Source organism: Chinchilla lanigera, unplaced genomic scaffold (genome assembly GCF_000276665.1).
Source record: "Chinchilla lanigera isolate Chin_1 unplaced genomic scaffold, ChiLan1.0 scaffold00002, whole genome shotgun sequence".
Classification (NCBI taxonomy): Eukaryota; Metazoa; Chordata; class Mammalia; order Rodentia; family Chinchillidae; genus Chinchilla; species Chinchilla lanigera.
The window spans coordinates 31,966,484-31,991,716 of NW_004955403.1; the positions used below are offsets into that span (position 1 = coordinate 31,966,484).

The 25,233-nt window shown below is 35.6% G+C and overlaps 1 protein-coding gene across 2 annotated transcripts in view; it reads left to right on the forward strand.

The window, feature by feature from the left end:
• The window catches only part of Gpm6a (glycoprotein M6A), a 292,843-nt gene that overhangs the window by 261,944 nt on the left and 5,666 nt on the right, over positions 1-25,233 (forward strand). For both annotated transcript variants that reach the window (XM_005373525.1, XM_005373524.2), the window contains exons 3-4: positions 400-556; positions 17,000-17,153. In XM_005373525.1, the coding sequence (XP_005373582.1) occupies positions 400-556; positions 17,000-17,153 (311 nt within the window). The remainder of the gene's footprint in view (positions 1-399; positions 557-16,999; positions 17,154-25,233) is intronic.

Genomic DNA, 25,233 nt, shown 5'->3' on the forward strand with positions numbered 1-25,233 from the left:
ATATAAATCACTTGTTGTTTTGCCTTAGAGACATTTTATGGTGATCATCCTACTTATTGAAGAAGCTGTAGCAAACTCATTTGGAAGTATAAGTTTCTCTACTTTAAAATTTACTTGACCTGAACCAGGAAAGGAGGAAGCTGAAAATTAAGATGAAGAAAGCTACAAATAATAATAAAAAAACCCCTAAATTTCTTTGTTGAAAATGTAAAAATTACAGAACAAAATTTATATATAAACGTTACACACATAAAGTAAAATGGTTTAAAATACTTCCTCCATTATGAAGATCAGTACTCTATCGTTTTATTTCAAATGGACTCTGAGAACTTGAGTATCAATTTCTTCAGACCATCACTAAAAAGTTATTGAGCTCAATCACTTCGTTTTTCTCCCCAGGATTGACATCTTTAAGTACGTGATCTACGGCATTGCTGCTGCTTTTTTTGTGTACGGCATTTTGCTGATGGTGGAAGGTTTCTTCACAACTGGTGCCATCAAAGATCTCTATGGGGACTTCAAAATCACCACTTGCGGAAGATGTGTTAGCGCCTGGGTATGTTATATCACTAAGTTTGATGTTTAATGTGGGTTTATTTAAGTTGCACACAAGTATTTACATTAATCTTTCAAAATAAAGTATTCCTTATAGTGATATTCCATTCTGTAACGACTATCTTAACCTTGTTAATATTATTTTTAAAATAAGATTATTCCTTGTGAAAGTTCAATTTCAAGTTCTCAAGTCATATGAAGCACAATGGTTTGTTTCTAGAGACAAAAAAAAAAAACCCAATGTTTTGTTTATTGGTTTGTGAACCAATTATTCACTTGAAAGGGCTTAAGTATTCCCATATAGAACAACATAAAAATCCATCACCAATTTATAGGCAATGCATGTGTTTGAACTATCCTGACAGAAATTTCTCCATATTTTGCTATAAATTTAGAACCAATTATTCATGTAATTTCTGTGTTCTTCTTCTTCTTCTTCTTCCTTTTTTTTTCTTTTTCTTTTTGGTTACGGGTAATCAAACTCAGGACCTTGGGCTTTCCAGGCAGGTGCTGTGCCACTGAGCTACATTCCTCACCCTTTTGTGTTCTTCTGACTTAAGAATTATACTAATTTTGGTCTTAAAACTTCATTGATAAATTATTTAGTAGTAAATAAAATTTGTAGTCACACTCTAGAGTTAATGAAATACAGACAAAGCAGGTGTATGCACAATGCATAAGTGTGGTAAAAATTACATAATATGGTTGACCGTACTTTTGCATATTTTATTCAGAATAATTTTCCTATAATGAAAGATTGGTTCTTCCATTCTTGGCTGGCACATTTTCTTTTTGCTGGTACTATGTGAGAACACATATTTAATTTCAGCATATAATTCATATGAAGAAACACTGAAAAACATGGCGAGTGCTTAAATTTAAAAATTTTATTACAGGGCCTGGGGATTTAGCTCAGCTGCACAGCGCCTGCCTGGCAAGCGTGAGGTCATGAGTTCAATGCCCTGTAAAGGAGAAAAAAAAAAAAAACAACAACAAAAAATATTATTACAGTAAAAGACACATTTCCATGAATCACCCTTGAGACACTTGGTTGTTCCAAAAACGGTTAGTAAGGGCCTGGGGATTTAGCTCAGTGGCACAGTGCCTGCCTGGCAAGTGCAAGGTTGTGAGTTCGATTCCTGGTACTGGAAAACATGCCGCCCCCCCCCAAAAAAAACCCAAACACGGTTACTCCATCATTCTTACCATTTTGTGACATGCTGTGGGAAATCTTTTGTTAGTGTCTTACTTATTCCTTTGTGGCTGATTTGATGTCCTACATAAATTCTATATGTTTACCCTTCATGGTCATTTTGACTTTGGGGAAGAGCCAGATGTTGCATGCTGTCCAATCATATGGGTAAGCTGGATGAGGACACACTATAATAATTTTATAAGCCTGGCTTTCATTGGCTGGTACTCAGCAGCAGTGTTCATCATATTTGTGACCACACCTCAGAAAGACACTTATGAAGGAGGACTTCCAGAACTGCTTCGGACAGTAGCAAGAACAACAGAATAAATGTGTTCACAACGAGGGTAAATTCTTGAAGTGGATCAACAGTGTGTCTTTTATCATACATTTTTTTACTTTAACCATGAACCATATATTTTGATCACTTCTTACATTAAATAGACTGTTTAGTAATGACATATAGATGACTTCAATCTCATAGCAAAGTTCAAAGTTTTTGTTGACAAACTTATTTTTTATTAGCTATAACAAATTCTCTGATGCTGCTCAGTATCTATACTATCTATTGATAGTCATCTGAGAAAATTTTTGTCTAAATTGTGGATCCTTGTACCTTTCTTTGAAATAATTTCTTGTAAAACTCATCTGTTTCTTTTTGGGGATAAAACGTATTGTGGTACTTAAAGCAGTAAAATACATGAGAAGAGCTGGAATTTCAGTATTGTAATTAGAAGGCTTTAAACTGGGCCTTACCTAAATTCTTTGATCAGTAATGTCAAATTACAGATCCTAGAGAAAATTTAAATGCATAAGGATCTTAGATTACTTTTAAAAATGTATATTCAGTGGCCCAGTTCTGAGTGATACCTAAGCGAGTTTTCTAGAAGAAAGGTAAATTTTGATTTTAGAATCATTTCTATCTGGCAGAGTATAGTTAATTTAATAAACAATGAATTATTTTATGGCGTACTATTGGCATACTATTATTGTACTGCCACTTGTGAGCCTTGGAAAGCCATTTAACTTTTGCAGATCACAATTCTGTCATTGGCAAAATCAAGGTCATGTATAAAGCTCAAAGTCCATGATGATAAAGAAGTTAAATAGCAATAAATGAGGAGATCTGTAAACACTTTTCACATCTCTTCATCCAGGACATTTGCACTCAGTTCTGTTGTTTCATTTTGAATTGCAAAATTGGTTCACAGTAGAAATAATCATGGAAGAAAATGTGCATATTCATGTATAGATAATTATTAACTTACATTTCAAGCTTTTTGTCTACTGGTACTTGGATTTAACCAAGCATATTATATGAGTATTTTTAAAGCACAATATGCACCACATCTTTTTCTACAGTAGTAGTAATTATGTAACCCAACAGACCAGAAGGAGAGGAGCAGCTACCTTGGCTCCTCCAGGGGCTATGCAGTAGGGAGTAGCCCCACCGAGAGACCCCACCCGCTTGAATAACAACTGCCCATGCCACCTGGAAATGAGAAACCGAGGCAGAGCCAGCAGCTACATTGTCTGGCACACTGCAGAGGCCTTGAGTGAGTGAGGCTTCTAGTTCTGCTGTTCCTCTCCATACGGGCATTAGGAAGGGGAGCAGTTCTTGGCCTGTGAAAGTATGTAGTGATGGCTGTAGCCAGTACCTCGCCAGTATCATCACAGAAGCCTGTGGATCTCCCTATCCCAAGAGTGCTTGTCACTATGGCTCCATGGAGCCAGGGGAAAAAATAAAAAAGGTTGATCTTCTGCCCTCTTCTGCTACATCTTTTCATTCCCCCTGCCCCCGTTTACATTTTGACTTTTTTTAAACTTGTGGATAGATGGTATCTTACAGTTTTCATTAGGTTCACCTGTTAACCTATTTTGCCTGTTTCCTCACTTTAAAAATGTCTTTATATTTTTGAAGTTATACTTATAGTAATTTCTACTTAGAATACTGGATAATACTGTGGGGCATAATAAGTTGCTTTTATGGAGCAACTACCTGAAAAGCTCCCTGAATTAATACTAAGATAAATTCATTATTCTATCCCTGTTCATTATGCTGCATAAAGAATAAAGTGGTTACTTACTGGAGCTACAAATACAATTAATTGTATTTATTTTTATTTTATTTCACTTGATTTTTGAGACAGGGTCTCATTCTGTAGTTTAGGCTGGCCATAAATTCACTATGGAACCCAGGCTGGCCTCCAATTCATGCTGATCCTCCTTCCTCAGCCTCCTGAGGTCTGAGGTTACAAGCAGGCACCACCATGTCTGGTTGACAATTCATTTTAAACAGCATTACATCACTGAGCACAGGATGCTACTCAATATTCTCTTGTCTTTACAAATACTCTTGGAAGTGTAACTTGATCTGCATTATGTTTCCATTTCCTTTCATGCTATGTCAAGGCCAATTCATTTCAAAATTTTAGTGCTGCCATATTCAGAATGTGAGGCGCATGAAACACAGAATCACAATATTGATCATTGGGAGGGAAAAATACTATGCACTTTATTAAAACACCATATGAAGTTATTACAGTATTTAACTAACAACATTTATTTATAATAAATATTAAACAGCATCATTTATTCTCTATTCAACATATGGCACTGAATGTTTTAAGCATGAACTTATTAAGTTTAGAATAGTAATGTGTTCCCTTTAGCTATTTTCCCCTTATTAAAATGTGAACCAAAAATATTTGTTTAATTGCAAGTTGAGAGGCACTTAGTCTATCGTATTTTGGAAACTTTGAGATAGCATTCTTACATATTACTGTGATGACATCATTGTGGATATCAAAATTTATCTATATTCTGATATTTAGACTTTTAACTGTTTTATTTTATTTCTATTTTTCTTTTTCCTCTCTTTAAAAAAAAATCCACATACTTTTAAAGTAATACAGTTTCAAAATGTATTACTCTATGGAAATTAATGTATTTATTCTCTATTCAATTTATTTTACATCTGCTTGCTTGAAAGAGTTAGATGAAACATCAAGACTTTCAAAAGTATGTATGCTAGTTTGTCAGGACTATAATAAAGCCCTGCTAACCAGATGGCTTCAACAAAGCAAGTTTTTTGTCTGCCTGTCCTGCAAACTAGAAGTCAGAGAGACCCAGGTATCACAAACTTACATTTTTTGAAGGCTGAGGCGAAGAATCTGTTCTGTTTTTCCTTTTGGTTCTCATTGGCTGCTCATAAATCTTTGGCAATCTCTGGCCTAAAAAAGTACCACTCGGTCACTATCTTTGTGCATGCCATGTTCTCTCCAGGTGCATGTCTGTGTCCCAGTCCTCCTTTCTGTAAGGACACTCAGTATCCATGTCATATGGGTTTAGGACCACCTACTGATCTCATTTCTGACTTGCTTACCTGCAAAGACCTTATCTCCATGTAAGACCTTATCTCCATGTACACTCTAAGACTCTAGGTGTAGCATTTCACCATATGAATTTTGCAATGGTAAAACTCAGCCCATAACAACACAGAGTATAGCACTTTATAACAGCAACACTATGCTACACCCATTTTAAAGCAATGAAATCACTGTTACTATTGTTACCTTCTATTCCAATGAAGAAATATTTTCTACTTTTTATGTTTAAAGAGTTTTCCCATCAATCTCAGGTGTTTATAGATTTTGAACATTGCATACTAAACTAGTACCTGGAGAAGATATTTTATATAATTACTTTTAAATCTATTCTGAGGAGCATAATGAAGCTTGTTTTGATAGCTACAAGTTAAATCTTAGGTTAGGAATGATAACAGAAAAGATACATTTCTTAGATGTTTACATATAGCAGTCTCAAGGCATTTAGTTCTCCAAACAGCTATGTGAAGTAGATACTAATATTAAAGTTATTTAATAGCTGAGGAAACTGGCTCCTAAAGAAGGTGAGTGATGTGCCCCAGCTACATGGTGAATCATGGACGCTCATTTGAATTCTAGCATTGTGCACAAAGCCCATGTTGATAATCACAGCATCTGGGGGCAGGGGATTTAGCTCAGTGGCACAGTGCCTGCCTGGCAAGTGCAACGACGTGAGTTCGATTCCTGGTACCGGAAGAAAAACAAACAAAAAGATAATTGCAGCATCAGAATTCACTTAATGTTTTCATGGGGTTTTGGGTTTTGTTTCCTCTAGGTTTTGGTTAATTTTATAGGACAGACCTGTTGATGAGTGTTTTTGGTAACTCACCAGACACTTCTTGTTTTGCATCTTCATGTGATCATGCTTTGTAATTAGGAAGCTCCTTCACTGCACAGATGCCCTCATTTTAACATTTGCTTTCAACCTTAAATTGTCCCTTTTCTCAATATAAAGGTGTTCTCCAGAACATAAAAATCTCTGTAGTCAAAGATGCTTTTGATCACTATCTGTAAGAAAATTTAAGTGAATTTCTAAGTAGAAGTATCATCAAGGAATTCATCATTCTGGAACAGGGGTTCCTGGTCCTCACATTCACAGTGGGAGGTGAGCGGAAGCCAAACGAGCAAAGATTTATCTGCATGTGCAGCCACACCGCGTTGTTCAGATTACCGCCTGAGCTCCAAATGCTGTCAGACCAGTGGGGTTTATTAGATTCTCACAGGAGCGTGAACCCTACTAAACTGCACAAGCAAAGAATCTAGATTGTATGATCCAGTGAATCATCCAGATACTATGCTCACCTTCCTGTCTCTGGAGAAAGTGTCTTCCCCAAAACTGGCTCCTAGTACCAAAATAGGGAGGGGTGGTTATTACTCTAGACTGTCTTTAAAATTTAATGTCTTTTAGAGTTAAAATACACACACACACAAGCACACACAGAGTTTTGAACTAAGACTGCCGAGAGAGCACTTAAAATAAGGATTTGTCTTTGCTTGGGATACTTCAGATATAATTTGAGATAAGCAGCATGATATTTTTCAGGTTAGAACATTGAACTTTAACATTGGTTTCTCAGTAAGAAAAAAGAAATGAAGAGAAGGAATGCAGACGGTTTGGAAGACTGGTAATATTTAAAAATAATGTTTCAAAAATGTTGCATTGTGAAGAAGGAACTAGGAATTTATCTAAAATAGATCCCACATATGGTTCAGAGATGAATCCCCTAAATACTAGGACAGCAGACTAATCTAAGTGTAACACTGAGACATTAACTATGCTGGCACACAAAGTATAAGGAGAAAGAAATGAAAATTCTCATTCTTTTCAAATTTTAGTGTCAAAATTTGAAAGAAACTTTTGAGTAGCTTCATAAAATTGTACTGAGAAAATATGGGGAAATTTGCTAAAATTTTAGTTTTTAGTGTTAGATTTTTAAATTACACATATTTATAACACCTAGGAATGCAAAATTGAAAAGAATTTAAATCATACCTTTTAATTCACGAGTTCTGACTAAAATCCAATTAAAATAAAGTAACTTCTTGAAATAGTTCTGACTAAAATCCAACTAAAATAAAGTAACTTCTTGAAATATTCAGGCACTATTTTGTTTTATGTTTGTTTAATTTTGTTCTATTGAATATCTATTGATTATCAAGCCATGAGGTATAGCCATCTGCCAAGTTCTCATAAAGACAAATTTTGTATATTCCGTAGCATTCTAATTGTAATTAGACAAATTTATATATCACAGGATCCTGGGATAAAATATTTTCTCATTTATGATTCTTTAAAATTCCATAATGCTAAAGTAATTTTTAAAATATAAATATTTTAATTAGAACTGTTTCATATTTACAGAAAAGTGAAGATAATACAGTTTCCATACTTATCAAATCCAGTTTCACCCATTTTCTTAACATTAAAATGGTACGCTTGCCATAATTAATGAGCCTATATGAACGTTATACCAAGTAGAGTGCATTCTTTATTCAGAATTTTTCTAGCTTTTGCTAAGTATTCTTTTTCTGCACCAGTAATTCATTCAGTGCTTACGCATCTTTCCTCAGGCTACATTGACCTGTGATATTTTCTAAGACATTTTTTGTTTTTTATGATCCTGATAGTTTCCAGAAAATCGAGATAGGTATTTTGTAAATGTATCTGAGACATAATCGTATTTCATTTTTCTTGTGATTTTTTGAGTTATAGAGATGAAAATCATAGAAGTAAAGTGTCTTTCTTATGATATCAGATCAAATAAATCTCCATTACTTTTACTTAAAAAGTAAGAAAGACATCATATTACACATTGTTTGATTCATTTTGACTTAAACATATTTGTTTTACTAAAATATTTATACTGAGTATAATTAGTAGAGCTGTTACAGAAAACTGAGTAGGGTTTCTTCCAAAAACTGAAAGTAGGGTTTTCATGTGACCCAGAAATCTCACTTTTGTGCATTTGCCTAAAATATTTGAAGTCAGAATGTATAAGAGTTACGTGCATGTCCATGCTCATTGGCAAACTCTTCACAATAGTCAAGCGTACCATCAACTTTAGTGTCCATCAACGTGGGTGAAGGCATAAAGAAACTGAGCGTTGGAATGCTACATGGAATATTATTCCTTCTTTTACAAAAAGACATTTTGACATTTGCACCAGCATAGAACTGGAAGACATTATGCTAAGTGTAATCAGATACACATAAAAGCAAATGCTACATATTCTCCCTTATGTGTTGCATCTAACATGATTGAACTCAAGGAAGCAGAGAGTAGAGTGGAAGACACACAGGCTTCACTTCATTTGGATAAATACCAGGGAGCACAGTTGCTGGACTCTACGGCAAGAGTATGCTTGGCTCTTCAGAAATTGGCCCTTTTCTTCCAAAGTGGTTATACAAGCAAGGACCAAGAGTCCTGGCATTGCGATTAGTTTTATATTATAGAGAGATAGCTCTGAAAACAAATAAAAACTAGAATGAAGAAGAAAATACTTGAAGTAGGGAAAAATTCATAAGTCTTACTCCAACTCTTCTGCTATTACTACTTAATTACACACACACACACACACACACACACACACACACACATTCACAATAGTTACTCCAATGGTAGAGATAATAATTTTTGGGGAAATAAACCATATTTTAATTAGATTGTGTCATTTTCAACTCAGTTTAGTATGACTTTTTTCTAACAGCCATTTTGATTGCCTTATTTCTAAATGACCCTGATAGATTTGACTGGAGCCTGTCATAATTTTTTTTTCATTCTCTCCCTATCTGTTAGATACATATGCTTTATGTGACAAAGGAAGCCTGCGGGAAACCTAGTTGGGAAACCTGCGGGAGCTGGGGTGTGTGTGAGTGGGTGCCCCTTACATCACTGCCTTTCCCCATGACACCAGGGTATTCTGCAGCAAGGTGGATCAAGCCTGAGATAATATTTGGAAGTGTTCTTTAGTCACTTATTAAGATATATCTTAATAAAAGTCAATGTATCTGTCATTGTTTTATCTCCAACTCTGATAGAAGTTTTCAAGTGCAGTTTTATTTAATTTCTTTTCTTCTTTACCAACTTTTCTTACTTTCAACGTGAGGTAGAAAAAATAATACACTCATCAGTAGGGGAAAGCACTAGTCAATTCTATTATGATGACAAAATACCGAAGACTACATAAAGTTATAAAGAAAAGAGGTTTATTTAGATTTAGAGTTTTTTGGAGGCTGAAAAAGAAACAGCATACCATCACATTAGAGGCATATTATAAAAGGGAGAGATCACATGGTGAGGCATGAAGCCACAGCATGGGGTAGGCTCTATTATAAAAACTCCCTCTAAAACTGATTTAAGTCTCACAAGAACTGCCTTAACCCCTTTTGAAAGCAGTAACCCCATGACCTCCTACTAGACCACACCTCTTTAAGGTCCCAGCATCTTAACATTATACAAAAGACTACACCTTCAATGCACAAACCATTTTATAGCAGGAAATTTGAGTAATTTCAGTTTGTTCCTTGGTTAGTTTGTCTTATTAAATAATAGCAACCATTTGTTTTATGTATTTTAAAATATTGTGGCTGTATTATGTATTATTATATCTTCTTTTCTTGGCAACAGTTTTGTTTGTGTTGGCATCACATTTTTAAGAAAATATTTATAAGCCAAGAGGACGTCTAGTGTTCATGTTTTCTAAAAGTTTATAGTTGGTCCTAAATTGTGCATGTTTATGGGTTACAGTGTGATGTTTCAATATATAAACATACTCCATAATGATAAAATCAGACTGATTACCATATCTGTCACCTCAAACATTCATTATTTGTGGTGAACACTCAAGGTCATCTTTTCTAACTATCATGAAATACACAATGCATTATTATTAGATATAGTTACTTTATTATGTAATAAAACATCAGAAAATTCCACCTATTTGTCTAATTGTAACTTTGTACCTGTTGGTCAAACTTTATCCTCTAACCAATTACACTTTTTTAAATGTACCTGTTTGTCATTTGTATATCTTCTCTGAAGAACTGTCTATTCAAATCTCTTAACCACTTTTAAAAATTAATTTTATTGGTATAGTTAGATATACATAATGATAATATTTATCGTAGAGAATTTGTACTTGTACATGATGCAGCTTACTTCCTTTTTCCACGTTCCTATCATCGCTCTTCAACCCATCTTCCCCTCCTTATTTACAGAAGCTTTATTTCCATTTTTCCTTATATTCTATTTTTTTCTCTTTCTTTTTTGTCCTTTTCTCTTCCCCTGTCCCTAGTTCCCTTTTTTAACTGGAGCATCTTTAAATTTCACTTTGTTTTGCTCTCGAGTTGAGATTTTTATATATTCTGGATATCAACCACTTAGCAGAGGTATAATTTGTAAACATTTTCCGTAGGTTGTCTCTTCTCTCAGCTTAGTGTTTCCATTGCTATGCAGAATCTTTTTAGTTAAATATAGTCTTATTTGTCTATTTCTACTCTTGTGGGTCCTTTTAGCATTTTCCCAAAACTTTCTGGACAGACCAATAAATCAAAGCATTTCTCCTATGTTCATTTTTTTATAGATTCCACCCTTATATTGAATTGATTTTCCTAGGTCTAATCCATTTTGAATTGATTTTCCTAGATAATAAAGATTTAATTTTATTCTTCTGCATGTAGCAATCCAATTTTCCCAGCACCTTTACTGAAAAGACTGTTCTTGGCACCTCTGTCAAAATTCATTGGCTATAAATGTGTGGATTTCTTTATGTCTTTTTATGGCTTCTGCTTTATGATTTTTTAGTACTAATATTTCATTTATTATATGGATATACAGTCATTTATTCACATGCTGAAAAATATCTTGGCAGCTTCCAAAATTGGACAACTGTAAATAAAGTTGTTTTAAACATAGTAAATCATTTAAAAAAGATTTCCTGATAAAAACTTGTTGTATAGGTACTTTGGGGTTATAATACAAACAGTGATGATATGATTGCATATATTCAAGTAATTTATATATTAAGTAATTTTTATACATTAAATGGTACTCTATAATTTGTAGAACCTATTTTAATACTTTTGCTATGCCATTTTGCATTTGGAATGATAACATATTTATTTGGTTCACTTTGACCTAGACTTTTCATGCCATTGTGCTGCTGGTCTCATCTAGAAGGGATTTTCCCTTTAGCATATCTTGGAATTTTTTTTCCCCGCAACCAACAATTTAGTGGGTAGAAGACAGGGTTGTTTCTCCAAACTGCCCAATGTACAAGAAAGTCTCACAGCAAAAAGTTGTGTAGCTCCAAATTTTGATAGTACCAAATTTAAGAAGCCTTGATTGAGATATTTGGCTGACGCACGGTTTCCCACTTCTTCATAAATGTGTCTATTTCAATGACATTAGCATATGTTTCTGGTACATGATACATTTATTTTTTTAATCTTTAGGACTAAGCTGCAGAGTTTAATGATGAAGGTCAGAGAAGCCATCACATTAAATGTACTAGTGAACTCTTCTTCCACTTCAGTAAAGTAAATGTTTGTAACATTGGGAACCCATTAGAATCACCTAAAGAGATTTTAAAGCTATAGGTGTAATTGGCACACAAAAGGCCTAAGCATATCTTTCACATTTACATTGTTACTCAGATGTTCTTTATTGTTTCCTAGGTTGAAAACTACCACTCGAAGCTGCATTCCCTCAACCTAATACCTACTTTGTAAAACTGCTTGATCACAGGATATTTGAACTTTGAGCTAGTTTTACGTTTAGGGAAATCTAAAGAAGTTTCCTTTTATTGTTAAACTGGAAGTGTGACTGGACTGATACTCTTTAACCCATCCCAAGATGAGAAAATAACACTAATGTATATTTTGGTGCCATATAGGTTTCTTGGAGGCTTTTGTAAACTATTTTCATATTCTATTCCTTGAAACAGTTAACAAGAAAAATCTCTTAAAAATAATGATCCATGTCCAATTTTGATATGCATAATATTCTCTTAGAAGGTGACTTTGAATGTATGAAAAGATTTTACTTTGTTCAACTCATCTAAGTTTAAATCTTTCTTATAAACTTATACCTAAAATTTGTAAATACTTCAGAACATTCCCTTAATAAGTGATATGTGTTCTTCAGCTGTTGAGTAATTTCCAAACTCAGAGACTTTTAGAAGCTCACTTTTGTGGCTTTTTTTTTCTTTTTTTTGGTTTTTGTTGTTGTTGTTGTTGTTGTTGTTGTTTTGGTACTGGGAATTGAACTCAGGACCTTGCACTTGCCAGGCAGGCACTGTGTCGCTGAGCTGTATCTATACCCCTAGAAGCTGACTTTCAGAACTGGATTCTTTTCTTCATTCATGCTAACTAACTTCCAGTGTGTCACTTATTCATCTGCTGACCAACATCTACTAAAGTTTCCACAGGAAATCTATAGCTCAAGAAAGTATTATTTTCTTAGACAATAAATCTAAATTCACAAGTATTATATGTAAACCCAGTTACCTTTTACAAGTCATTTAAAGTTAATTGCAATGCAATCTCCATAGCTAATAAACAAGGGGCAATATACATAGACTTGCCACAGTATATGAAAATCTTACCTCTTGCTGTTCTGTTTTACTTTATCTGCATATTTTTAACAATGATGAGAAAGTTGAGTTTACATTAAAAAAAATATGTTGCTTTATTTACTTTCAAGTCATAAAAATTCAGCAATATTTTTAGTTCAATGCTGATATACAATGTGCTCAATAAATTTATATTAAGTAAAAAGAAAAACAAGGAGTTTGGTAACTTGCAGGTTCTTGTTTTAACAATCATTTGCATGTTCTGGTAAAGCCATGATAAAAATAGTGAGAAGATAATGGAACATTATATGAATATTGTTTAAATATTTGGCTTCTATCCCTACCATTTTATAAGAATTTTACTATCAAAGATCAATCAGTTCATCAGTAGAATTCAAAATAGGAAAGTTTTACTCGGCTGGGCCTGGTGGCTCACACCTGTAATCCCAGCACTTTGGAGGCTGAGGCAGGAGGATCGTTGCAAGTTTGAGACCAGCCTGGGTTACAAAGTGAGCTCAGGGCCAGCCTGAACTGCGCAGCAAGACCCTGTCTCAAAAAGATAAAAGAAAAGAAGAAAGTTTTACCCATACTTTTTTCTTTGTGAGTCAGAAGGAAATAGTATTTTAATATGTAAGAGGGATTCTGAATATTGAGGAAAGCCAAAGAGGCTGCTGTATAACTTCAAGGGTGCCATACTTCCTTCCTGGAACTACCACAAATTAAAATCCAGTGTCTATTCAATGTAATAAACACCCAGTGACACAGCAAACAGTCTCTTTTCTGTCCATATATATCCTTTAAAGCACAAAACAATTAAATTGTGCTAAATCAAACAACCTCTTCACACTGTTTACCACAGGTCATGCTTAGCACTAAGTGGATCTATATAGGATCTTCACTTTTGTTTTCATCACAGCTATGTGAGAGATGGATGTGACCGAGACGGGTTAAGTCGTATGTCATAAAATTCTGCCCGGGTCATCAGATTTTAAGTTCAACAGTACTTTCATAATTTCTTCCACTGCGGATATAGTTCAGTGGCATAAGCGCTTGCCTGGCAAGCTTGAGATCATGAGTTTGATCCCCAGTACAAAAAAATTATTCTTCCCAGTTATTTTTTCCCACTGTGTTCCCCAAACAAATATTCCAGAGTTCAACTGCAGAAATATTCTCTCTAGAGATTAGGAACTCTGTAGATAATTTTTTATTTGTACAAAATGTTTTTAAAATAAAAAAAGTTATAATCTCAAAGGTTTTCTAACCAAGCATTGCTTATTAATTTATTGATATGCAGATAACAAAATATGTATCTATAATATGACCAGCAGTTCAATGGTAGAATAAATTTATAATTATGAAATATTTTACTTACTGCATGTAGAGAGTTTCTAACTAGGATTATCCATGATTAATTTGAACATTCTTTACTTGGAGTAAATATCTGATTATAAAATAAAATAGAAAATAGACAGAATTACATTTTTGTTTTTTTTTAATTTAGATACTTTCATTTTTATGAACTTTTCCCTGAAATATAGCTGGTTCACACTCAAAATTGAAAAGCAACATGTTTTTTTGTAAATTTTCTTTAATACACACTTCTCAGATAATGAAATACAAATGGCAAATAAATACATGAGAAAATGTTCAACATTATTAGTCATTCAAGAAATGCAAATTAAAACAACCTAGAGATTCCACCTTATCCAAGTAAGAATGGCTAGTATTAAGAAACCAACCAATAACAAATGCTGGCGAGGCTGTGGAGAAATAGGAACCCTTCTCCACTGCTGGTGGGAATGCAGACTGGTGAAGCCACTGTGGAAATCAGTTTGGAGATTCCTCAGGAAACTAGGACTAGAGCTCCCATTCAATCCAGCTATTCTCCTTCTGGGTATTTTCCCAGAAGATCTAAAAACATGATATCACAGTGATGTATGTGCACCTATGTTCATAGCAGCACAATTTGTAATTGCTAAATTGTGGAAGCAACCTAAATGTCCATCCACCAAGGGTTGGATAAGAAAATTGTGGTACTTTTATATAATGGAATATTACTCAGCTATAAAGAAATATAAACCCAAGGCTTTTATAGGTAAATGGTCACAACTAAAGACCATACTTATAAGTGAAATAAATCAGACCTGCATGTGCAAGCACTACATTGTCTCACTAGTGTAAAACCTGAGTTTATTTAAACTAGGAGGTACGATAGACATTGTGAAATGATAGGAAAACACTCAAGGGTAAAGGGCAACTGGGATGTGGGAAAAGAGAAGGGAAAGAAGAAGAAATTTTGTATGTATGTATATACAGGATAGTTAACATAGTTGTTCTATTGTCTTCTGTTCCTTTGCTGAAAGAAACTGTCAATGAGTCCTTGATTGATCGATACTACATGTCTATCTGTTTTCATGAGAAACCACTTTGAGGATATCAATATGTAATACAACAAGCATTGTTAATTTCCTACCACTTTGTTTGTAACTCCGTTTTGTCTGTACTGTTCTTTTGCTATTTTGTAAAAGGTTGTCTGTCTGTTAATGCTTTCCTCCTTTTATTTTTAAAATAGAAACAAATAAATTTTCTTTGGCACAAATCTTATACATTTACTGCAAAGAAAATATTTTCTCTGTGCAGTGATTTATTCTGTAACATCCAGCTTTATCAATTTGCTGAAGGAAAGTATGAGTCAGTACTTTAGTTTCAAAAATCATACTTTCTTTTCTCATGAAGTAGCACCAACAACACTGTTCAAAGTGGCACAATTGCCTAGGTCTGAACCTACTAACTCAGAAGGCCCACTGCACTGTGGCGAAAACATTCAGAGGAAGCTATGTAAAAATCTGCCACGGCAGAAAAAAGAACAAGATAGAGAGACTGACCCCAAAGCATATTGACTACTATCCCATGGACTTTAGAGTTGTCTTCTCCCTCTCCAAAACTGTATTTTAGGATGCTGTATTATGTCACTGTTCTTCAAACCACATGCTATACATGAGCTCTGTAATTCCAAGAACTGAAAATGTTAATAAAAGAAACATTTTCTCCCAGAGCAGTTCTGGTAACAGAATTTCTTCACATCTGATGATAGTTTCCAAGACTTTCTGAGATCTTTCATCTTGAGAGAGAGCATACTTTGAATAAATTTTCCAGACACAAGAGCTTCTCTTTTTTCAAATTCCTCCCAACATGAAAATAAATCTATCAAAGATAAAAACACCTAGTATTTTGCCAAAGCCTCTTATGTGCCAGGTTTCTACTTTAAATGATTTTTTTAAAAAATGCAATGCTTTGTTTAAGCCTCATCAGAACATTTGAGGGTAATTTAGTCATTTCCATTTTGCGAAGGCAAGATCTAAAAAGCAGCCTACACTCAACTAGCTCAAAAGCTTGTGTCTTGAATGAGTATAAGACCTTTTGTGGTGAAACAAGTGTACATTTAGGCAAAGGACACAGGAAGTGTCATATTGAGGCTTATTAAATAAATAAATAGAACTTTATCTTTACAGATTAGAACCATATGATGAAATATGGGAATTATTTGCATCATAGAACATAATTTAGAATAGATCTTGTCACTTATAGAATGCTGGTGTGTACTTAGAGGTTTAGCAGATCTTTCTCACCTTGACTGGGTGCTGAAGAAATGATATTATGGCATAAGAAAGGCTTTGAGAAAGGAGAGATTCTGGGCTGGCTTCCACATTCCTCAATGAGTTTCATCTGTAAATGTGCTTCATCTTCATTCCAGGAAAGAGAAAGAACACACAAGAAAACTTGTCCTCTTGGACAATTTGCTTGGTACAGACTACAAAAATGCTTACTACACACAATCACGTATGTTCTAAGACCTAGTGTTTTATTTATTGCCGCATGAAATATTTTTATTCTTTTGAGCACTAAACCAAAGAGGAAATATTACTAATGTATAATTATTCACAATAGTTTTACTCATTTATAATTTTTTCAGTAAAATTCCCCATTTTCCAGAATCTCTTAACACCAGCTCTAAAAAACTGTCTTCTACGCTCTAAAAAAATGTGGAGACTTTTTAAGTCTGTAAATGAATGTGGGTACATCACAGTTTCCTTCAAGTTGAGATTTGTTTGTAGTTTTATTCACATACCTTGCCATTTCTCACCTTTTTATACTGCAGTTCCTAAAAGTGTTGTGGTAATCAGTTATATACTATAACTTGAAAAGCCTTACAGGCAGTATTGAGCTTTGCTGATGGATCCAAAATTTTTTTTCCAGTAGATAATGTTTTCTCTCTCCATTTTCTCTCTGTGCAGTTCATTATGCTGACATACCTGTTCATGTTGGCCTGGCTGGGAGTGACAGCCTTTACTTCTCTGCCCGTTTACATGTACTTCAATGTGTGGACCATCTGCCGGAATACTACCCTGGTGGAGGGGGCAAATCTTTGCTTGGACCTTCGTCAGTTTGGTAGGTAGATATTGAATCTCTACTTATGAACAACCACCTCGTATTGTTTTAGGTAAATGCCTGCATGTAACTTATTTTTGATCACCTTGGAGCCATCATTATCTCTACCACAGAGATAGTTTTATCAGACCACTCCTTAAGAAACTCTTTTTTAGATTTAAAGAAGAATTCAAGAGTGAATAAAGTTGGTCTCACAGCATACATTTATGAACAGCCTATCATATCATATTTTCTGGTATTAGCAACTTAAAATTGTGATTTCTGTACTCTTTCCAAGTTCAACCTGATGTCTACACTCTACTGTCATTCTGCCACAGAAATGGCACAAATTGTAAAATGTATTATGAGGATCACCTAAGAAAGATGTATTTCATTGTCTTCTAAAATACTGTGTTGTGTGGCTAGGAAATATAGCTTTTAAAGATAATGAAGTCAAAGTATGCTACAGAAGTTAGCATAACTTCTTGGGTTTTTTTTATTTAGGGCTACAACTGCATGCAGCCATCATCATTCCTCATATAGACAGGGACCTACTGTGTACAGACTCAGTTCTAAGTACTGTCTTTATGTTAAATTGTTTAATGTGAACAACTCTATATGGTGGGTGTTATGGTTTGTGTCTGGGTGTCCCCCCAAAGCCTCATGCGGTCATGGGGCAGGCTTTTAGAGTTTGATTGATTATGGGTGTGAGAGCTACACTTGCCCTGGGGTGGATAGTTTGCATACATAAGGGAGAGGAAGAGGGTGCTTCTGGCTATTTCCTCCCTTGTGTGTTTTTGTTGTTTTTGCTGTGTTCTGCCGCCATGGGCTGTAGCCCTCTGCCATGTGCCACTCTGCCTTGTAATCTGCCAAGTATGGACTGAAACCTCCAGAAACTGTAAGCAAAATAAACTTTTTCTTCCTTCATTTTGGGCATCAGGTATCTTGTCCCAGCAATGAGAGAAAAGTAACCAAGACAGTGGGCAGTGCTGGCCCTTCATTGATGCTACAACTGAGTCCCAGTGAGGCAAATGAGTTGCCCCAGGGTACACTGTTGTTACTGACAAACTGAGCATACAAATCCAGGAAGCCCCTCCTTAGTCTCTGCTCTTACTCCTAAGCCAACTGCTTTTAATGTTGAAACATGTCTGCCTGAGAAGTGCAGGAAATTACAGTCTCATCTCAGTTAAACTATTTGTGATTCTTTTATCTCATTTGCAAAAATTTGGGAGCTACAGCATTTGTAGAAGTATTGGAAGTCCACATTTGCAAATGGTATTATTTATTCACTGAACAGATACTAAAAACCAAGTTCCTAACATCTGTGGGCACTCTAAAAAGTGTTCCTCTAAGGAAGTTTCCTCATACTTTTGCCCATTAGCCTAGAATTATTTTGCTTAATTCAGACAAAAATCATGAATCAGCAGAGTACAGCTCTGCTACCATTATTGGTGTCACCCAGTCATACCAGGTAATGCTGGATACCACCAGTTGACATGGCCAGCCGTTACCACTGCTGTTGGCTGTCAGCATCCCATGCTGGCCTACCCAACACTCGATCAGCCTACTGGGTTCTAGTCTCTGTCACTGCTCTTTGTTGGCTGCTGGGCCCTGGAACTCTTCAGTGTCAACAACTTTGATTGTTTATTGCTGTTTCTTTGGAAGGGACCATTCAGCCCACACTACTGAGGTTAAAAAACCCCAAACAGGTTTACAAGACTGTTGGGGCACCCCATATCCCAGAAATACATTATGAGCAGATTTATAGGAACACCAAAATGAGTCTATTTTAATAGGCCCTGTGCTTCAGAGCAAGGGAGCCAGCACATAGGGAGGAGCCCTTCTACACTAAAATGCAAGGAGTGGGTGTAGAGTGCTGTTAATATAGCAGCTGCAGGCCTATTTCAGGGAGAGGCAGTGCTAAAGCTTGCTGTGTGTGGCAGGTATGCAAATAAGGGGCCAAATTCACTCCCTTCCGGATCTTAGCTCACCAGAATGCCCCTATCCCTTCTTCAAAACTGCTCCAGTTTCTACTGAAAGGGTGGGAGCTGAAGAGGGACATCAGGCTGAGTGTCTGGCGGCAGTCATGTTGGAGTGGAGAATGATGGTTGGACAGTGAGGAAGGACCCTGATAGGTAGCACAGCAGGACACTGAAACAAGCTGTCCCAGTCTATTGGAGGGTAGGATGAGGAGGAACAAAGGGAGGAAAGGGAGAGAGGTGTGCAAGCCACCCATCAAGCCACATGCGCCTTCCAGCTGGCACAGGAAAAGTGAAAAAATTTGGCTCTTCTCAACCTTCTCAGTATTAGAGATTTCTGCAGAGACTATCTGAATGTCTGTGACTCTATTCGTATACTATGGGACAGCTGCTTTCTGTTGGAGATCACTGCAAAGTGGCTCTGAGTAGGATTTAATATTAACCAATTGGCTTTTCATGTTTACTTGGGAGTTGTCTGAAGCTTAAGCACCTTGTCTAAAGATGGGCAGTTGACTCATAGTAAATAAGCCTGTATTGGCTCGTAAAGGTGTGACACCTCAAAGGACAAGATAAAGCCACAGATGAAGATGTTTGGCTCCAACCCCAATTAATTACAAGGAGACTGCAGCTGCAGGCTCCACACTCCTACAATAAATACCAACCTAAAGATGAGGTATTCTCCTGATTGACATAATTTACTACTTGGGAAAATTCTCCGAAGGTCCTATCAGATTCCTGCATTTTCTTGAGTATCTTCCTCCTTTGTTTTTGCAAACCAAATAAATATGGGCTGTCCAGAGAAGTTTTGAGCTAAACTCAGATAAAACTGAAGCTGTAAGAGAGTTAGTCCCTCCTGGAGCCCTAAAATCATTTCTATTGTCTCATTTATTTAAGCCTTCTCCATCCACTTGCTTAGGAGATTGTGGGCCTGATCAGCCTGCAATAACTTAGGGTTATTTAACCTGGTTTTTGATAGATCTCTACCCAACTACCATGTGTACCAAAACAGTGGAATACCTGCATGCTGTCAGATAAAGTCAGACTCCCTGTAGTGTGATCCAAATGAAGTCCATAATGCTCCCTGTACATAAAGTTCTTGGTAGGAGGGCATGTGAAGTTTTTCTTTCCACTAGGTTTTACTCCCAGAATCAATTGCCTTATAAACATAGGAAAAGAGAACCTCAGATCTGCCTCTGGAGATCACTGCAGAACAGTTATGTGCTCTGTCGTTCAATCTCCTCATCCTATTGTGCTTATCCTAAACTTGGAGAAGACATAACTTATCTCTGGGGGTTGACAGGTAAAAGGCAGGACCTACAATTAAATTTGAACTTCAGATTAATAAGCAATATTCTTTCAGTACTAGTCCAAATATAGTAAAGCATTATATGGAACATACTTATATGAAATTATTTATTTTTTGTCTGAAATTCAAATTTAGCTGAAGTATAGTGAAATTCTTTTTATTGTTAAAAATCTGTTACTGTGGGAACAGTTGATGTCTGAAATCTCGATGCAAATGTCTGAATTTTCAAAGGTACATGATAGGTCAGCATCCTTCTGATTGCAAGTGCTTCACTATGATATGGAAAGTGAAAATTAGTGAAGTAGGTGATTAAAAAGTCTTTGATCCTCTCAAAACCAAGTTTTAGACTGAAAATATTAGGAAACTTCAAAAAAATGTTTTAAACCTTTTGTTCAAGCTTGAGTTCTAAAATACAGGGAAAATAATCTTCTAAACAACTTGAGTAGGACAGCTTTTTAATATTTTTCAAGTAAAGTTGTTTTCAAAACTTTGTATTAATTTTCAATATATTCAAGTACATTTAATATTCATGTTAATCTAGCTTAATATATTGAGGCCTATTCATATAAGTATTCAGTATATATGCTCCCAAGTGACATTAAGCATAGAATATGTCCTAGAGGCATAGAACTTTGTAAATGACTTCATTAAGCACCATCTCACTCTCTGGTCTAAAAGAAACAGAGTTGTGAGATATGAAATAATTTTGCAGGAATATAGTTAACTAACTGGTATGGAAAAGTGAGTGTTTCAAATCTTAGTGCTTTCTGTACAAGCATCTATAAATAAGGTTTTACAAAGAGGAATTTTTGAAATTGCAATATTAATTACACTATTATATTTGGTGGGCAGAATAATGGCCCTCAAAAATGGACCACATCTTAATTCCTAGACTATAAAACATGTGAGTTTACATATCAAAAAAGAATTAATCTTCCAATAGAATTAAGGTTTCACTGTAATATTTTTATTATGACTTCTTTTATTCTACTATATGAGCTATATAATTTGATGATATTGGCTCTATTATGTGTTTATCTTAGTAAAACTCTATTATGAAATGCTAAAACTCATGCCCACCATATCTTCTAGATGCAATGTTTAAACTGTGCTTCACTAAACCATAAAGATTTTATGAAAGTCCCTGAGGATCAGACCTATAGAGAAAGTGTTCCAAAGTAGGCGAGGCTTCTTTGTGGCTCCCCTATTATACAGCACATCCTCAAACTCAGGGTGCTTGTTTTGACTCATTTGTCAACATCACTCATCCAAAGGATTTTATTCCCCTTATTTTACCAATTATTGAACGAACATCTGTCACCAATTATGATAAAACACTGCAATTTTAGAAGAATAATACATCCTTAGAAAAATCTAAATTTTGACACTTAAGGTATGTTCATGGTTGATGATACTTTTTCTACAGAAGACAAAGACTTGGAATAAGTAATGCTTTTGTCCTTAACTTATTTCATTCAAATAAACAATTTATGTTTTAATAAAAACTAAGTTCACATAGAGTTAATAAGAAATCTTTTATACATTTACCTATATGTGAGTACTAATTATTGAATTGTATCCACACCTGCTAAGTAATTGAAGAATTTTGGTAAAATCTTGGCTGCCTTGTAGGCTGTTCCTCTCTATTAGTATTCTCATGTTAGTGGGCATATTGATGGGGAATTAGCTTATACATGGGACTAAGGTTGATTATCAACTGAAAAATAAAATAACTAGCTTGTATTGTGCAGATAGTCCCAATGTAATTGCAATGGTTCTTTAACAATGGAAAAAATAGTCACAAAAAAAGTCAATAGATAAACTATGGAAGAAAGCATAGAAATATCCCATGTTGCTGGATTGAAACACAGAGAAAAGGGCATAAGAAATAAGGAATGTGAGCAGTTTCCAAAAGTTAATGAGGGGCATTCTAGCTTTTCTATTATTTTTAAAACTAGTGACATTTGGGGCTGGGGATTTAGCTCAGCAGCACAGCGCCTGCTTGGCAAGCATGAGGTCATGAGTTTGATTCCTAGTACCGGAAAAAACAAAAACAAAACAAAACAACAACAACAACAAAAATAAAACTAGTGACATAAAACATGTTATTTCAAATATAAACATTTATATTTCAAAGTAGGCAGTCAATTTCCTACCACCATATAAGGGTTCATTCTGCTTCCAATTGTCACAATTTCCTTGATTAGAAAGTTCTTCTGTAGAGAGGATGCTTCAATTGCCCAGTAACCAACAAAAAGTTGTTATTACCTCACTGGTAAAAGTAATCTGCAGTTTTTCATATTGCAGGCAAAACCAATTCTTCCAGTGCTGAAAAACATACTGTTCCAGTTTACCAAGGCTGTAAACTTCAAAAGAGAATGGGCAAAGTCTGGGCTGCACCTCTACAGCATAAAGTACTCACTACTCTCTCTCCTCCCTTTCCCTGTATTGAATTATGGATGCTCCTCTTGCCAACTCATTTCTTATGACTTGCCTTTCCTCCTGTTGCTTTTAAAGAAACCAAAAGTGTCAGGGCATGTAAGTTAATTAAAAATTTCTCCATGCAGAATAAATAGATAAAGTCACAACCTTTAAAAAAAATATATAGGGGATTTAGCTCAGTGGCACAGTGCCTGCCTGGCAAGCGCAATGCTGTGAGTTCGATTCCTGGTACGAGAAAAAAAAAATTTAAAAAAAAATACGTATAAATCTGAATAATTTACTAAAATTTTAGTTAGGCCAAGGTGATCATTCAAAGACAGACACACATACGTGAATGAGTATAACCAGATTTTTGGAACTGCCTTGAAGTTCCAAAATGCTCTTTGCACTGCTTGATATTAGTCACCTGTTAATTCCCAAGCTACAGTTGACTTAGACTATATGTATATATTTGTAGCAAACAATACATGTCACAGTACTTCATTCTATACATATGTGTGTATACACAAACATATACCCTCAGGAGTCCTGATTTGGATCAAAATGTTTACCAAAGTTACAGAGAATGTCTTCAATACTTCATCATTTGAAAGACAGGAGGGACTTAGGCACAACTGTATGCTTATTAGATAGGTGATGCAGTGAACATTCCAAGGCAGTTTCATACCTGATATCTTGAGGTACCAATAGGTAGGTCAGTGTGGCTGAAGTAAAATAAAGCAGTATTCTACTTTATAACAATATAAGGGAGACAAGGCAGGAGAATCACAAGTTCAAACCCAGCATGGGGAATTTAAGGAAATTAGCAAGACTTTGTCTCAAAAATAAATAAATAAATAAAGAGAAAGAAAATGATAAAAAGAAAGAAAATGAAGAGAGACAGAAAAGAAGAAAGGAAGGAATAAAGGAAGGAAGGAGGTAAGGAGGGAGGGAGGGAAAGAAAAAAAGGAAGGAGGGAAAGAAGAAAGGAAAAAAGAAGAAGAAAGGAAAAACAGAAATTAAAGCAGGCTTGGGATGTGTGGATGTAGCTCAGTATGAAGGCCCTCAGTTCAATCCTGAGTATTCAAAATAATAACATGTGTGGGGACTCGTGGGTCTCTGGATGTACCCCGGGGAGGAATGGCAGCAGGTATGAGGAGAAAATAAACAAGAGACAAGAGCTGGGTCAAGTGGATGTGACTTCTTACCTGATAGGTAAGAGGACCTAACAACAATAGTAGGGGCCTTCATTTATACTCTTGAAAAGATAGTATCATGAGAGGCAGGGTGGCCTAGTGACTCATGACTGAATTGTCCAGGCAGGTTGCTTTTCTGAGGTAACTTGACTGCTTCACGCACTCTGTCTCTGTCCTGCCCTCACACATAATGACAAATTTCCATCTCCAAGCACTCCCAACAAGTATGTAACAACAACAAAGTAGAAAGAATAGATTAAGATGAAGGGCCAGAGATCATAGCATATGCAATCAGCAGTGCATTACAGGACATTATAAATTTAGGACTTTTATTCTAAGGGAAGCAGAGCCATGGCAGGATTTTGGAAGAGAGTGGCATTATCTGACCTATGGAAGGGTCCCTGTGGCTGGTATGTGGAGAATAACTGGAGGAACGGGGGAAGCTGGGTGTCGTTAGCAAACTATCATAGGGATCTGGCCTGGATCAGGAGAGTGGAAAAGGAGGTAGAGAAAAGTGGCTTGATTGTGGATGAATTTGGAAAACAGAAATGACAGAATTTCCTGATAGATTGCATGTTGAGTTTGGAAAGAAAGACTCTAAAGAGGGACTATGATTTGACAAAGCAACTGAGAAGACTGACTTATACTAGAGACGGCAAAGGCTATGATAAAGTTGTTTGGAAATGGAGCAGGCAAATAATATCAGAAGTCAAATTCTGAAGTTATCAATGATTAGATTCTTGTTAGAAATCAAAATAGAGCTGTTAGGTAAGAAGTTAGCTGCATCAATCCTGTTTTCTGGGAAGATGTATGAGATAGCGGCAAAGATACAGAAGTTGTTAATAATATTAAAATCTCCCATACTAGATGGGCTCAGAGCTGGAGAAAGATGGCTGAAGACTAAATGCTCCACATTAGGAGGTCATAGAAAAAGATGAGAAACAAGACAATGATACCGAGAAGGACGATCCAGAGCACAGACACAGAAACAGAAGAGCGTAGCACCTAAGAAGAGGGCGTGGGAGTAAAGAGTATGATCCTCTGCCTCTAGTACTACTCGCTGGCAAGAAAATGAGAGAGAATTAATCCTTGGGGGTCGCTGGTGACCTTTGTAAGACGATTTTCATGGAGTGTTGGAGAAAAATGACTTGAGAGGGTATACAAGCAAAGGCAATGCAAGGCAAGGCAGACCGTGAGCA